The following is a 15,625-nucleotide window of genomic DNA, read 5'->3' as shown; positions in this document are numbered from 1 at the left end:
GGCTGGACCCCAGCTATATGTCAGGGTCTCTGTAGGTAGAGCCTGAATTACCGAATGAATCCAGACCAGGGCATGAAGGTGCCCAGCCCAGAGTTGGATGCTCTTAGGCCTCATTCTCTTTTTCAGATGTCACAGGAGGCCCAATGACCAGGGTCTCCAGTCAGGCACTAGAGCAACATTATTACCTCTACCCTACAGAGACAGCCCTGGGATGTAAAAAGTAGTGATCAGCTCATTGATTCATCCAATAAGCATGGATTATACATTCAGCCTGGCCCAGGGATGGCACGTAAGGCAGGCACAGTCCCTGACATTGTGGAGAGAGCTCAGACACCCAACAGGTCAGGAACTAGCAAGAAACCCTCATAGAATTCTAAACCTCTGCCCTATCCTGCTCCAGTCCTGGCTCCCCGGGGGAAGCCAACTGGGGCTGTTCCCAGCCCAGAGGTAGAGAGGAAGGTGCCTTAACCAGCTGTCTCTGCTCTTCTGCAGGCCCTGCCATCCCGGTGGGCGTGGACGTGCAGGTGGAGAGCCTGGACAGCATCTCCGAGGTGGACATGGTATGCAGCGGCCTCCAGTGAGACAGCGTGAGAGCCTGTAGTGTGGTGGGCCTCAGTGGTGCAGGCTGTGCCCGTGTGGGCAGAGCGGGAGCTGGAGGTGATAAAATGGGCACTTGGAAGTCAGCCCTGGAGCAGTAAAATCTAGAGCGGGCATTCTTGCTGCGTGGGTAAAAATAACCTAAGGAGTTGGTTAAATGTGGGTTCCTGGGCCCCATTTCACACTTCCTGATTCAGAATCTCTGGGAGTGAGACTTTGCATCTTCAACATACTCCACAAATAATGCAAGTGATCAGGTGAACCACACCTGGTGGGGTACTGGAGGTGGACAGTTTCAGGCTGAAATTTTGCAGCTTTCTGATGTTCAGTTCCTGCTGCAAGTGCAGTTCCCCTACTCACTCTGTGGCAGTGTCCCCTACTCCATGTCTACCCCAATTCTACCACCACAGGCCTGGGTGTCCTGCAGGGCTCACAGTGGAGAGGTGCGCCCCCCACCCCAGGGCCCCAGCCTCCTCTCTTCCTTCTTCTGTATGCCTCTCTTTCAGTTTGCAAACTTCCTCTTTCTTCTGCCTCAGGGATCTTGAGCGTGCTTCAGCTCTGGCCCTTCCCACAGCTTTCTCCTTCTTATCCTTCAGGACTTAGCTAAAATGAGACTTCATCAAAGAGGCTTCCCTCACCTCCTGATCTAAAGAATTTCTGTTTTTTCTTCATAGCCTACATCATCATTTATAATTGTGCTATATATTTATTTGGGGAGTTTTCTTATATATTGGTTATTTTCCATGCTTGACTATAAGCTCCATGAATGCAGGGACTCGTGTTTTTCTTTACCCCAATATCTCCAAGTCTAGTCCAGTGTGGCCCCCCAGGGGCCTTGAAAATGTGTGGAATAAATAAAAATTGGGGAGGCTCCACTTGCCAGCACTTCATCCCACTTGCAATGCGGTCATCTGCCCTTGAAAAGTGGGAACGCCCCTTGCTCCTAATGGACCCAGCATGGCAGAGCTGATATGATTGATACTGAGGTTGTGCACCCCCCATAGCTCCAGCACCTGGTAAAATATGGGGCCCAGGTGTGAAAGGTGCAGGTATGACAGTTTCCAAGATGCTAGATTGTACATTGCCAGCCCCTTTGGATATCCAACAGCTGAGCCCAGTTCCAGAACCAGCTGTGTCTAGAACAGCCTGGCTGCCCTAGACTGAATCAACCCAGATGTCTGTGCTGAGTGTGAAGACTTTTGTCCTGTGTGGCTCAGGATCGCAGGGAGAGGTGTCTAGAATGACCTGCCTCTCACAGAGCAACCACCAACCTGTGGGAAGGCAGGTGGACTCCAGCAGTAGGTAGGTAACATCCAAGGTAGCCATACACAGCTGGTGTTTGTGAATCTGCAGTTCCCCTGGGCGATGGCCCTCAGAGCCTGCTCTTCAGCTCTGTGACCGAGAAGGGAAATAGCCAGAAGGGGCATTTGGCTGGTCTCTTCCTACTCATGTATTGGCTGCTCTCCTTGTGTGTAGAAGGGGAGTTCCTGGCAGCTGCTGATGCACTGGGAGCCAGGATCAGTGTAGGGACAGACTCTCACGCATGCACTACCCCAGTGCTTGCTCATTCTTTCCTCTCTTCCTGGGGCTCCCTCTGGGCCCACCACAACCATGCACTCTTTCCAGCCTTCCTCCACCCAGAAGAGGATCTTTTGGGCAGTTATTTTTCCATTTGCACCTGTGTCAGCTTTGGCTATGGGGAAGGACCAAACTCTTAAGGAATCAACCATGCAGGCAAGGAGACACTTTTGAACAAGATAAGATTTCAGGCAGAAATTATAGTAGGTATGCAGCTGCCCATCCCCTCATCCATTTATCTCCCTGATCTTTCAACCAGCAAATATCTATTGAGCGTCTATTATGTGCTTTGCCAGGCACTAAATTCTGTGATGAATGGGGATGCAATGGTGGGCAAGACACAATTTTTCCTTCAAGGATCTTATAAGCCTAATCGCAAGAATCCTCCTAAGAGGGACATTCGACTATCCAGGTTTCTGGAAGTGGCCACTAAGCTGAAATGGAATGGTTAGCCAATGGGTAAGGAACCATGTGTGCAGAGGTCTAAGTGAGAGAGAGCAGAGCTTTGGAGAAATCCTTCCCCACTGGCCACCAGGCCAGGCTGCGAGCATCACAGCTGCAGTTTTCATTTGCAAAGCCTGAGGGGCTGGTTGCTCAGTCTCCTGGGCTCCAAGCACATGATGCATAAAAATGAGCCACTCTGTTTCCAACTGCACAGTGCCATCCTGCCACAGGGCTGCAGAACTGTTACCTCTGAATCTGGATGCTGAGCCTGAGATGTCCACCACAGTAGTGGATGATCGGTTGATTGTAAGGATGAAAACCTTCTAAGCCATTTTTGTCTGGTCTCACCCCGGCTCCCACAGGACTTCACTATGACCCTGTACCTGCGGCATTACTGGAAGGATGAGAGGCTAGCTTTCTCCAGCGCCAGCAACAAGAGCATGACCTTCGATGGCCGGCTGGTGAAGAAGATCTGGGTCCCTGATGTTTTCTTTGTTCACTCCAAAAGATCGTTCACTCATGACACCACCACTGACAACATCATGCTGAGGGTGTTCCCAGATGGACACGTGCTGTACAGCATGAGGTAGCTTTCCAGGGGCCATTGTTCCTCTGTCCAGTGCCGTTCCGGTATGTGTGGTCAGGCCCTTTGGCCCTGAAGACGGTCACTGCAGTTGGGTCTGTGGGTTCCTGGATGGGAGGAGCCTTCTGATGCCAGTCAGAACTATCTAAACATGACGTGGCCACCCCAGCAGGGGACAACTTCCCCATCACTGGGGGTCTTAAGCTTGGGTGAGAAGACTACTTTGGCCTGAATGAGACAATGACCTTCCACATATTGTACCTTCTGTTCCCTGAGAGCATGTGATTCTAGTTGATTGATAATAAAGATGAAAAAAAAGCTTTAAAAAAATAGATTAAAAAAAAAGACCCCCCCGCCCCCCAAAAAAAATAGCTACTGTGTTTTGAGTGCTATTGCAGATTGGCTTCTGGAGTACGGGGAGTCACGTAAGAAGTCATGTTCCACATCTTTAAAAAAATGCTTTTTTCTTACTCGTCACTGATGAAGCTCATTGTCCCACATCCCCCTGGTCTGCTTGTACAGTTCACCAGAATGCAATGCTGACACTAGACACTTCTGGCCTTCGGTGGAAGTTGACGAGGGGGCCTCCCAGTCATCTCTAGAGGAGGTGGCCCTGCTGGCTGAGGGCAAAGCCCAGAGAGAGGCACAGGAGAGAGCCATTAGCAGCCAGCACCACCAGTGGCTGGGGAAGGGGAGCACCAGCCCAGTAATGGGGATCTGGCAGAGCACTAATACTCTACTACAGAAGACAAAACTCTAGAAGTTAAGGTTCTATAACTCAGATAACTATGTTTCCAAACTTCTGCAGCAGATGTGAGGAGGCAGCTGCTCAGTTGTGTGCTGTGCCTTCTTGCTCTGGGCAGATGTAGGAGCCAATAATTCACTGCACAAGCCAATATGTGACTCTGGGTTGTCTAGGATTACGGTCACTGCCATGTGCAACATGGACTTCAGCCACTTTCCCCTGGACTCCCAGACCTGTTCTTTGGAGCTGGAGAGCTGTAAGTATCAGCATTCTTCATTCCTTCGCCTTCTTTCCTCTCTGATCTTTGTGCCATTTTAGTAATCATGAGACTGAGCACTGCCTGCCAGCATTAAGACCTATTTACTTCTGGACTGGCATAGGATTTCCCTGCTACTTCACCCTGCATCAGAAGCGAAGGAGTCAAATTAACTTGTTTTCCTCTTCCCAAAGATGCCTATACAGATGAAGATCTGATGCTGTACTGGAAGAATGGGGATGAATCCCTAAAGACAGATGAGAAGATCTCCTTGTCTCAGTTTCTGATTCAGAAATTTCACACAACTTCCAGACTGGCCTTCTACAGCAGCACTGGTAGCTATCTTTTGCCACAATCTAATTCAAATGTGCAAGAAAGCACATTTGAATTCTTCTTCAGCCTTAACCCCAAGGAAAATATATTTTGTGTGTGTTTTGTTTTTTGTTTTGAGACAAGGTCTCACTCTGTCTCCCAAGCTGGAGTGCAGTGATGAAATCATGGTTCACCGCAGCCTCAACCCCCCAGGCTCAGGTGATCCTCCCACATCAGCCTCCTGAGGAGCTGGGACTACAGGCACTGCCACCATGTCCAGCTAATTTTTAAAATTTTTTTGTAGAGATGAGGTCTTACTATGTTGCCCAAGCTGGTCTCGAACTCCTGGACTTAAGCAATCCTCCTACCTCGGCCTCCCAAAGTGCTGGGACTATAGGCGTGAGCTATCATGCTCAGCCTAAATTTTGATTATTAAAATAATGTAGCCTAGAATAGGTTCTGGCTTCTACCTACCAGGAGTTCAAGACCAGCCTGGCCAACGTGGCAAAACCCCATCTGTACTAAAAATATAAAAATTAGCTAAGCATGGTGGCATGCGCCTGTAATCCCAGCTACTCGGGAGGCTGAGACAGGAGAATTGCTTGAACCCAGGAGGCGAAGGTTGCAGTGAGCTGAGGTCGTGCCACTGCACTCCAGCCTGGGGTCAGAGTGATACTCCATCTCAAAAAAAAAAAGAAAAGAAATTAGCCAGGCATGGTGACACATGCCCCTGGTCCTAGCTACTCAGGAGGCTGAGGAGGGAGGATTGCTTGAGCCCAGGAGTTTGAGGCTGCAGTGAGCTATGATTGTGCCATTGCACTCCAGCCTGGGCAATAGAGCAAGACCCCGTCTCTATTCCAAAAAATAAAGAGAGAGAAATAGAATAAAGGTTCCCAGGAACTCATGGGTGGGGGAATGGAGATTTATTGTATAATGGGTGCAGAGTTTCTGTGTGGGATGATGAACAAGTTCTGGCAATGAATAGTGGTGATGGTTGTACCATATTGTGAATAACATACTTAGTGCCAGTGAACTGTACACTAGCCTGGGCATTGGAGGCCTGGGTTGAACCAAGCTCAACTGACTCTAGCTAAGGCTTTGGAAAAGTCTCTAAGTGTCTCATTTCCTCATGTCCCAAATGTCAGACTTTAGAATCATGTGAACAGCCTATTTCTTTTTGTGATGGATGTGGAGTTTGCATGATAAAGAGTTAGGGTATCACAATAAAGGTGACAATTTCACAATAAAGGTGACAATTTCACAATAAAGGTGACAGTGACCAGAGCCTAGCTCTCCCAGCTCCTGCCCCAGTGGCATTGGCCTCAACAAAATAGAACTATTCCAACCTCTTATGCTTTTGAGCAGCAAGTCACTCAAGAAATATGGTTGTAATTTGCAAATTACAAATACAGAACAAACAACTATAGCCTAGGCAACATGGCGAAACCCCTGTCTCTACAAAATAATAATAAGAAAAAAAAATTAGCTGGGCATGGTGGCACACACCTGTAGTTCCAGCCACTCAGAAAGCTGAGGTGGGGGGATTGCTTGAGCTTGGGAGGCTGAGGCTGTAGTGAGCTGTGAGTGTGCCACTGTACTCCAGCCTGGGCTACAGAGCAAGACCCTGTCTCAACAACAAACAAACAAAAACCCAAACGACTAAAACTTCCCTTCTGTTTAGTTCTGCCCTTTCCCAAAATACTGTGAAGAGAAGTTAGGTAATACCAACTGAGATAGTAAACGTACTAGATATTGGCAAGATATTTATATATAGGAGAAAGGGCTTAGATTTTGGAAAAGAAAGGTATTATATTAAGCCAATTGGTCATTAATTTCAACTTTCTGTTGCTGATGAGAGCCATGTCAGTGAAAGACGGGTTCCCAGGGACACAGTTTGCTTTCACCTCTCAGATAGAACCTCATTGGCTTCTTCCTGCATCCCTCAGGCTGGTACAACCGTCTGTACATTAACTTCACGTTGCGTCGCCACATCTTCTTCTTCTTGCTGCAAACATATTTCCCTGCCACTCTGATGGTCATGCTGTCCTGGGTGTCCTTCTGGATTGACCGCAGAGCTGTGCCCGCCAGAGTTTCACTGGGTAAAAGCATTTCATAAGGTGTGGTAGGGTGGTTATTTTTTTCAACTTATCACTATGTTTACAAAAAGTAAAAATCATTACTTAGAGTTCTTAACTGATGAGCTGTTAGAGTCAGAAGGAGCAACTTCTCACGTTTCTTGCCTTTACCATCTAGATGCTGGCCTCACTTTCCTCCACATTATGAGAGCCAGAGGGAGCTAAAACAACATCAACTGTGATTGTATCGCTTCAGAAAGATTTGGGGTACAGACTTCGACAACTGGCAGTATCAGAGCTCAGTATTTAGATAAACAAGATGATTCTGCAAATGCCAACAATTCCTTCTGTAAATACAAAAACTTCATTTGCTGGCCTTGTTTAGACAGACTGAAGGCTTGGAGGCAGGGCACAGAATATGAGATTTCTGGGAAAAGGAGGACCACGTTCCCTGGAGCTGTGGTTTAGCCTTTTACAGACCTTGAATTCCAGAGTGAAAGTTTATAACATGTCATTGTAAATTTAGACAACATTAGGTTGGGCTTTGAGAAAGGTGAGGGTTTAAGCAGCAAGACAGAGTGAAGAAGAATCCCGCATGACGGGCCTCTGGGTATTTCCACAGTCTTCAAGGACTTTAGATGAGAGAGAATATGCCTATTCCTTGAAGTTTGGGAACGTTCCTTCAGAGGCGTCCTTTAGTCGCTGTCTTTAATTCCACATGAGAATAGGTCCTCTCCTTGTCAGCCACATCACAGAAACCCAGCCTTTCAGGTGCTTGAAGGAAAATGAGACAAGCAAGCGGGATGGCTCTGGGGGGAAATAGGCCTGGCTGCTGGTGGGGCAGATCCTTGCCCCTCTCCGAGGTGGAAACACACCTGGGACTTTCTCATGTGGTTTAAGAGATAGAGAGTGTAAAATCGTGACTTAGTGAGATGCGGGGGCAGTTCTAGACCGCTGTCAGCAGCCCAACTAAGGCCGGGTGTTGCAGGTATCACGACGGTGCTGACCATGTCCACCATCATCACGGGCGTGAACGCCTCCATGCCGCGCGTCTCCTACGTCAAGGCCGTGGACATCTACCTCTGGGTCAGCTTTGTGTTCGTGTTCCTCTCGGTGCTGGAGTACGCGGCTGTCAACTACCTGACCACCGTGCAGGAGCGCAAGGAACGGAAACTGCCGGAGAAGGTGAGAGGGCTTCTTCGGCCCTTGTCTAAGTCCATGCTGCTGGGTGAAAGTGAAGGTCTTCTGGGCGAGGGGGCAGAGGCAGGGGTTGCATGTAGAAAAAGGAGATATTTGTGCAAAACGAGGAGGATCTTGTTTTAGAATAGGTTCTGGCTTCTACCCCAAAGGATTCCAGAAAGCAGAAGCTCTTTGGACAAAGACTAGGAACCGGAAGACTTGGGTCTCAGACTCAACTTTGACACCTATGCTGAGCCTCAGTTTTCTCATCTGTAAAAGGGAGATTACAGAACCCTCACCTCTACTGTAAGAGTCACATGAGATAATGTATGTGAAAGTTGTTTTGATCTTTCACATATATCAGGATCTAGACAAACAAACTCTCACTATTATTACTGAATATGTCTAGGGACAATGCCTCCCTGTCTTATGACCAGAGAAGGGAGAGTTCTAGAACAAAAAGTGCCTTTATTTATCAGTGCCCAGTGAAAATTCAGCCACAGTAAGGACTAAAGCTAAATACCTTATATATATTTCTTTAAAAAAAACCTTTTATGTGTAGATGCAGAAGGAAATTGGAAATACTATGCTATCAGCCGGTCGCGGTGGCTCACGCCTATAATCCCAGCACTTTGGGAGGCCAAGGTGGGCGGATCACCTGAGGTCAGGAGTTCAACACCAGCCTGGCCAACATGGTGAAACCCTGTCTCTACTAAAAATACAAAAATTAGCCGAGCATGGTGGTGCACGCCTGTAATCCCAGCTACTCGGGAGGCTGAGGCAAGAGAATCGCTTGAACCCGGGAGGCAGAGGTTGCAGTGAGCTGAGATTGCACCACTGTACTCCGGCCTGGGTGACAGAGCAAGACCCCATTTCAAAAATAAAATAAAAAAAAAATACCATACTATCTATAATGTACTGTACTGTACTATATTATACTACAGTTGATCCTTGAACAAGGCAGGGGTTGGGGGGCTGACCCCTTGTGCAGTAGAAAATCCAAGTATAACTTTTGGCTCCTCCAAAACTTAACTACTAATGGCTTCATGTTGACTGGAAGCCTTACTGATAAGATAAACAGTCGATTAACACATATTTTGTATATGTATTATAAACTGTATTCTTACAATAACGTAAGCTAGACAGAAAATGTTATGAAAATCATAAGGAAGAGAAAATGTCTTTACAATTCATGAAATGGAAGTGGATCATCATAAATGACTTCATCCTAGTCATCTTCACTCTGAGTAGGCTGAGGAGGAGGACAAAAGAGAAGGTTTGGTCTTACTGTCTCCGGGGTGGCAGAGGTGGGAGAAAATCTAAGTGGATCTGCACAGTTCAAACCTGTGTTGGTCAAGGGTCAACTGCAAACTAGGAGACAGAATACAACTGGGAGATTTTACAAAGCCAAGCTCATGAGCCTTTGGCACAGGGAGGCAGTCTTTTCCATTCATAGTCAGACTCTTATTCATTTTGGTGTTAGGTCTGTGCAAAAGTAATGATATAAACTGCAATTACTTTTGCACCAACCTAATACTAAATAAATAATGCTGACTTGCTATCTGATCATTGCCAATCATTGCACTAATCAAAATGGGTGTTCATCTAAAAGCTGTGGAGATAAAGGGACATGAAAATCTCATATTTATGCACAACCAAGTGACCATTAGCCTTTTAGCATAAGAGAGCTTTTAAAATTAAAATAATTTATTTTTGCCATGTAACGACATTTTGGTCAATGGGACCTTTAAATTTTAGGAAAAGAGAATACGTTGCCTTTTCAAAAATTGTCTTTCAACACCTGCATTATACCTGTCAAGTATTTCCACATTGTCTCTGTTAACTTTAAAAAAATCAGAAATTTATAAATTTGAAAAAGGAGACTTTATTTCTTATAAAGGATTCCAGTCTGCAAGGTGGCCATCCTGCAGGCTGGGGAGTGCAGCCTCCTGTAAAGACCTGGAAACAGGCACTTTGAAGGAGAAGGTGTTGGAGTAGGGGCTTCATGCTGAATATGGCTAAATATACATATTCAACAGGCTATAGGAAGATTTATGAATATTTATGAAGGTAGTCCTGACACATGCCTATTGAACAAATGTGCATGTAACATACAACCCATGTTCACCCTGGGGTGGAGGCTTAACATTTCAATGTATTACAATTAGACCCTATATGCAAAGGGGACACAAAGGCACTCAAGTGAACAGCCTCTGTAAACTGACCAGGACTGGTCCATGATTGATGGTCTTATCAAGAGAAGGTTACTAAAATCACTCTCTTGTCCAATCAAAGCTGTAGTTATGGCTGGTGGAACAGGGGCCAGGGGTTGGTTAGTCAGTGTCTGATGGTTGGTGAGCTGCAAATTTTTTTTTTTTTTTTTTTGAGACAGGGTCTGACTCTGTCACCCAGGCTGGAGTGCAGTGGTTGCTAACTGCACTCCATCTCCTGGGCTCATGCTGTCCTCCCACTTCAGCCTCCCAAGTAGCTGGGACCTTAGGCATGCGCCACCACGCCCAGCTAGTTTTTATATTTTTAAAAGAGATGGGATTTTGCCATGTTGCCAAGACTGGTTTCAAACTTCTGGAGTCAAAGCCATCTGCCCACCTTGGCCTCCCAAAGTGCTGGGATTACAGGCGTGAACCACCGCACTAGCCCCAAATTGTTTTAACATTGTTTATCTCAAGGCCAGTGCTTGTTTAGCTGAAAGCGAAAAAGAAAAACATTGTGGCAGTTAGCACACAGTGTGTTCTTTAAGCGCAGGGGTGTGTGACTTCAACCTTGCCCTAGAATGGCCTTAGGTACTGTTTGTAATTTGGTATCTTATGGCCATAAAGAATCTGTTCTGTCTTACAATCTCTATTTCAGCATTAATGCTGGTCAGTTGTGTCTAAATCCCAAAAGGGAGGAGGAATAACAAGGTGTGTTCGGCCTCTTGTCCCGTCATGACTGGGAACACAGTTTTTAAGGTTTCTCTGGGGTTCCCTTGACCAAGAGGGGGGTCAGTTCATCAGTTTGGGGGCTTAGAACTTTATTTTTAGTTTACATCTCCAAATATATTATACTAGGTTGCTTATTTTTAAAGCTCTAGTCAAACATTTTTTACTTCAGAAAATTGACTTGTTTAAACTTCGGTAATTTGTACACTGATCATTATCACAGGACTTTGGACCATATGTAAACACTTTTGATTTATAAATCATTAGACTTTCCTGTATAGAGCAGTTGAAAAAAATAGCAAAGCCTTCATCTGACAAACAGGGGCTCACAAACGAACGGTTCACCGGCACAACTTGCCCTGTTTCCATATCAGGTCGGATCTTTGCCAGCAATTGTATGACTTTGTTTAAAGAGACAAGGAAGTCGTCTAGGGAGAGGGCCTCAGGCCCCTAAGTCTCCCCCTCTGTCTGTGTGAGAACAGACATCCTGGAGGTGAGAGCTCATACTCTGCTGTTGTCAAATGTAGGATTTAAGACCAAGAAGCATAGTTGCTGGAGATCAGACAGAGGTGAGAAGGCACCATCTGCTGCCTCACAGAGAAACTAATATTCATAGTATTGAAATGTTTCCCAATAGAGCTGAGGTTCCTAAGTGGATGCCATGGAGTACCTTCCCTGGAATCACCTCCTGAGTCTGTTAAAAATAGATTCCTGGGTTTGAGACAGGGTCTCAAAAAATAGATTCCCTAGACCACACCCTAGGTCTACTGATTCAGAATCTTTGAGGATGGCACCCTGGAATCAAGATTTTAAGCAAGCTCCCAGGTGATTCTGATGCTCACTGAAGTGTGATTTCCACTCTCTAAAGGTAAAAGTTGCCTGGGACCCGTTAGGCCCACCCCTGGTTTGAATGGCAGACAAGTGCAGGCGAGAGCATGAGGGAGCATGTGGGAGCCCAGGGCTTACCTCCCCTCAGCTGCTCCAGTACTTTGGCTGATTAGCCAGACCTTGTCTGACATGCCAAGAGCCACTTCCTCTTTCTTAGAAGCAAGCCAATCTGGAAAACAGCGGTTTTATCCTAATTTTTGATATTTCCTGATTTGAACTCAAAATCTTAGGAGAAAAGTCTATTTTCATTTTAGCAGAAAGATTTTCAGTTTAGAGCAAGGAGAAGAAGAAATGTGCCTTAAATAAATAAACAACCCCCCAATGATAATATCACACAATTTTATCAGTTTGGGTGTGATTATATCTAAATGCAAAGAGTTGAATAGGGCTGGGTATGGTGGTGCACGCCTGTAATCCCAGCACTTTGGGAGGCCAAGGCAGGTGGATCCCTTGAACCCAGGAATTTGAGACCAGCCTGGGCAACTTGGCAAAACCCCATCTTACAAAAAATACAAAAATGAGCTGGGTGTGGTGGTGTGTGCCTGTAATCCCAGCTTCTCGGGAGGTTGAGGTGGGAGGATCCCTTGAGCCCAGGATGTGGAGGCTGCAGTGAGCTGAGATGGCATCACTGCACTCCAGCCTGGGTAATAATAAAGCAGGACCCTGTTTAAAAAACAAAACAAAACAAAACAAAAAAAAAGAAAGAGAGAGAGATGACCTCTTACCTTTTATCCCCAATTCCCTTATAGCTATGAGTCTATGATAATTATTCAAAAATTGTTGGCTGGGTGTGGTGGCTAATGCCTGTAATCCCAGCACTCGGGAGGCCGAGGCCAAGGCGGGCAGATCATTTGAGGTCAGGAGTTCGAGACCAGCCTGGCTAACATGGTGAAACCCTGTCTCTACTAAAAATACAAAAATTAGCTGGGCATGGTGGCGGGCACCTGTAATCCCAGCTTCTCAGGAGGCTGAGGCAGGAGAATTGCTTGAACCTTGGAGGCGGAAGTTGCAGTGAGCCGAGATCGAGCCACTGCACTCCAGACTGGGGGAGAGAGTGAGAGTCCATCTCAAAAAAAAAAAGAAAAAAAAAAAATTGTTACTGATGGAAAAAAGACACAGAAACTAATAATGAAACAATCATGCCTGATGAAAAAAAATAGCCCCCCAAACCACAAACAATTTCTTCAAGGATAAGAATACTTCAAGTAATTCTAATTCTGCATAAAATCATTCATCTATTTTTGCATTCTAAAGCTTTATGATACTCATCTGAGAGTTTCAAGATCCATAACAATAAGAGGCAGGTTGTGAAACTTCATAATTTCACTTTTCTAGATGGAAAAACAGAGGCCCTAAAGAGAGAGCCAGGTCAGAAACATATTCAAATCAACGCCAATTGGCTGTGTCAAGTGGGCCTCCTGCTCTCAGTCAATACCAAGCATCCAGGCACCAGTGGAAACCCACTCTCTAATGACTAAACTATGGGGAGAAGTCAAGTGAAACCATTTCCTTTCCTCCCACTTAGAAAGTCTTATACATATTTTCATACTTGCAAAAACTATTAAAAGAATCGGGTCATATACATTCAGGTACCTAGCACCTAGATCCAACATTGCTAACATTTTGCCATTTTTGTGTGGCAAAAACTGCACCAACAGATACGTGCTTATATGGAGAAAATGTATTCTATGGAGAAAATGTATTCATTCTGAATGCATAATACATTTTCTCCATATAAGCACGTATCTGTTGGTGCAGTTGAACTGTCTAAAACTACATTGCAGATACCATGACCCTTGACTCTTAAATGTAACTTTTTAATATAAGGACACTGTCTACCTCATCATCTTTTTCTTTCTTTTTTTTAAAAAAAAAGAGACAGGGTTTTGCTCTGTCACCCAGGCTGGAATGCAGTGGCATGATCACTGCTCACTGCAGCCTTGACCTCTTGAGCTCAAGTGATCCTCCTACCTCAGCCTCCTGAGTAGCTAGGACTACAGGTACATGCCACCATGCCTGGCTAATTAGAAAAAAAATTTTTTTTTTTTTTTAGAGAAGGAGTCTCACTATGTTGCCCAGGCTGGTCTTGAAATCCTGGCCTCAAGCAATCCTCCCGCCTTGACCTCCCAAAGCACTGAGATTATAGGCATGAGCCACTGCGCCTGTCTCCTAATCATCTTTTGATTCATACACAGAAAGGTGGAGTCCTGCAGCTGGAATCAGACTATGTGGATTTAGAGTCCTGCTCTGACACCAGCTGTGTAGTCTCAGAATCGTATAGCTCTCTGGGTCTTAGTTTTTGCCTCTACAATTGAGGGATTTGGACTAGATCAGTGATTCTCAATTCTGGCTACACAGTAGAATCACCTGGGAATTTTAAATTAATTGCTCTAAAGTGCAGCCCGGGCATGGCCAGTTTAAAGAGCTGTGCAGATGATTCTAATATGCAGCCAGGGTAGAGGATCGCTGGACTAAGTAACCTCTGGAGATCTTTCTAGTTCTATCTTTCTGTGGTTCTGAGTAGCAATGTGGCTTTGCTCTTGGGCCAGGCCCCCTCCTCTGCCCATCTCACAAGGCTTAATGATGTTCTTTGTGCTTGCTGCCCATAGTTCCCGTGCATGTGTGGAATGCTTCATTCAAAAACCATGATGCTGGATGGAAGCTACAGTGAGTCTGAGGCCAACAGCCTGGCTGGGTACCCCAGAAGTCATATCCTGACGGAAGAAGAAAGGCAAGACAAAATAGTGGTCCACCTGGGCCTGAGTGGTGAAGCCAACGCTGCCAGAAAGAAGGGGCTTCTGAAGGGCCAGATGGGTTTTCGTATCTTCCAGAATACCCATGCCATTGACAAATACTCTAGGTTGATATTCCCTGCCTCCTACATATTTTTCAACTTAATTTATTGGTCAGTGTTTTCCTAGGGGCTCCAAGGCTGTTCCTAGAAGAGGGCATAGACATCGAGGGGGCCTGGCCAGTCATTGACAGATGGACTTGTCGACCACACGCCCCTCACCAGACAATGCAGCAGCTACTAGACCACCCTGAGCAGCACTCATCTCTCAGAGAAGCCCAGAAGCCTTCCAGCTGCCCTGACCCCAGACCTCGTGGGGCTGCTCCAGGTTCATGCTATGTCTCGCATCACACTTCACGTCTCTCTGGGACCTTCTGTTCTTGTGTGTGAACTAGTTCACAAGAACTCCCCTCCTATAAACAGGGACTCAAATGCCTCCTAGACATTCTTAGACCCTCAGATTGCCTAGGAGTCAGTTGTGGAGGGAAAAGGAAAAACTGAAGTGCAAGCTTAGGGGCATTCTGGATAGGAGATAGGAAATTAAGAACAAAAAACACCCTGTAAACCCATTGAACTGGATTAAGTGCCTACCTAGAAGGGAAAAGAGCTCAGATCCCAGAGAGGAAATGATTTAGCCTGTGGGAGTACGGCAACCCACAGGATTTTGCAATATTAGAGGAGATTATTCATTTATCCATCCATTCAACCATTCATTAAATATTGAGGTCCCACTCTGTGCCAGGTACTGTGGAAATGAAAAAATAGTCTCTTTCCTTAGAGATCTTCTCTAAGCTGTGTTCATTCTACATATGGCATGATGTACTTCTGCTCTTTCCCCTCCTTCATCTCCGCTTACCCCACAGACCCATTCTGTTTGCTGTTGTTTTTACTCTTAGGCATATAAGGCAGGGTCCAGGAGAGGCCAGGTCCAGAACTTTCAACTGTCCTCCTCCAGTGAAATTACACAGATAGCACTAATTTTGCCCAGCAATGACATGTAGCAATGTGCATGGAGTATTGCCAGCCAGAGAAACTCACCCAAGCTCACCACGGTGTACAGTTTTTTTTATTGGGGTTGGTCATGGATTTATGGCTGATTGCCCACATGGCTGACTTTAGTCTTTTGCCCCTCCAGAGGTTAAGCTGGTACCTTGAGGTCCAGGGCACCTATCATAAATCACATTGTTGGCAGAGACTATCTGGTGTGGCCCAAGGCCCCAGTAGACAAAGACCCTTCT

The 15,625-nt window shown here is 45.9% G+C and overlaps 1 protein-coding gene across 2 annotated transcripts in view; it reads left to right on the top strand.

The window, feature by feature from the left end:
- The window catches only part of GABRR2 (gamma-aminobutyric acid type A receptor subunit rho2), a 58,271-nt gene extending 43,041 nt beyond the window's left edge, over positions 1-15,230 (top strand). The window contains exons 1-8 of one of the 2 annotated variants that reach the window (XM_054557856.1): positions 229-341; positions 493-560; positions 2,982-3,205; positions 4,121-4,203; positions 4,398-4,538; positions 6,462-6,614; positions 7,579-7,775; positions 14,206-15,230. In XM_054557856.1, the coding sequence (XP_054413831.1) occupies positions 254-341; positions 493-560; positions 2,982-3,205; positions 4,121-4,203; positions 4,398-4,538; positions 6,462-6,614; positions 7,579-7,775; positions 14,206-14,517 (1,266 nt within the window). In that variant the 5' untranslated portion in view covers positions 229-253 and the 3' untranslated portion in view covers positions 14,518-15,230. Of the gene's footprint in view, positions 1-228; positions 342-492; positions 561-2,981; positions 3,206-4,120; positions 4,204-4,397; positions 4,539-6,461; positions 6,615-7,578; positions 7,776-14,205 lie in introns of those variants that run through there. The other variant, XM_009242084.4, reaches the window with a different exon arrangement.
- The last annotated feature ends 395 nt before the right edge of the window (positions 15,231-15,625 follow it).

Source organism: Pongo abelii, chromosome 5 (assembly GCF_028885655.2).
Source record: "Pongo abelii isolate AG06213 chromosome 5, NHGRI_mPonAbe1-v2.0_pri, whole genome shotgun sequence".
Lineage (NCBI taxonomy): Eukaryota > Metazoa > Chordata > Mammalia > Primates > Hominidae > Pongo > Pongo abelii.
This window is presented reverse-complemented; position numbering and strand designations above follow the sequence as displayed.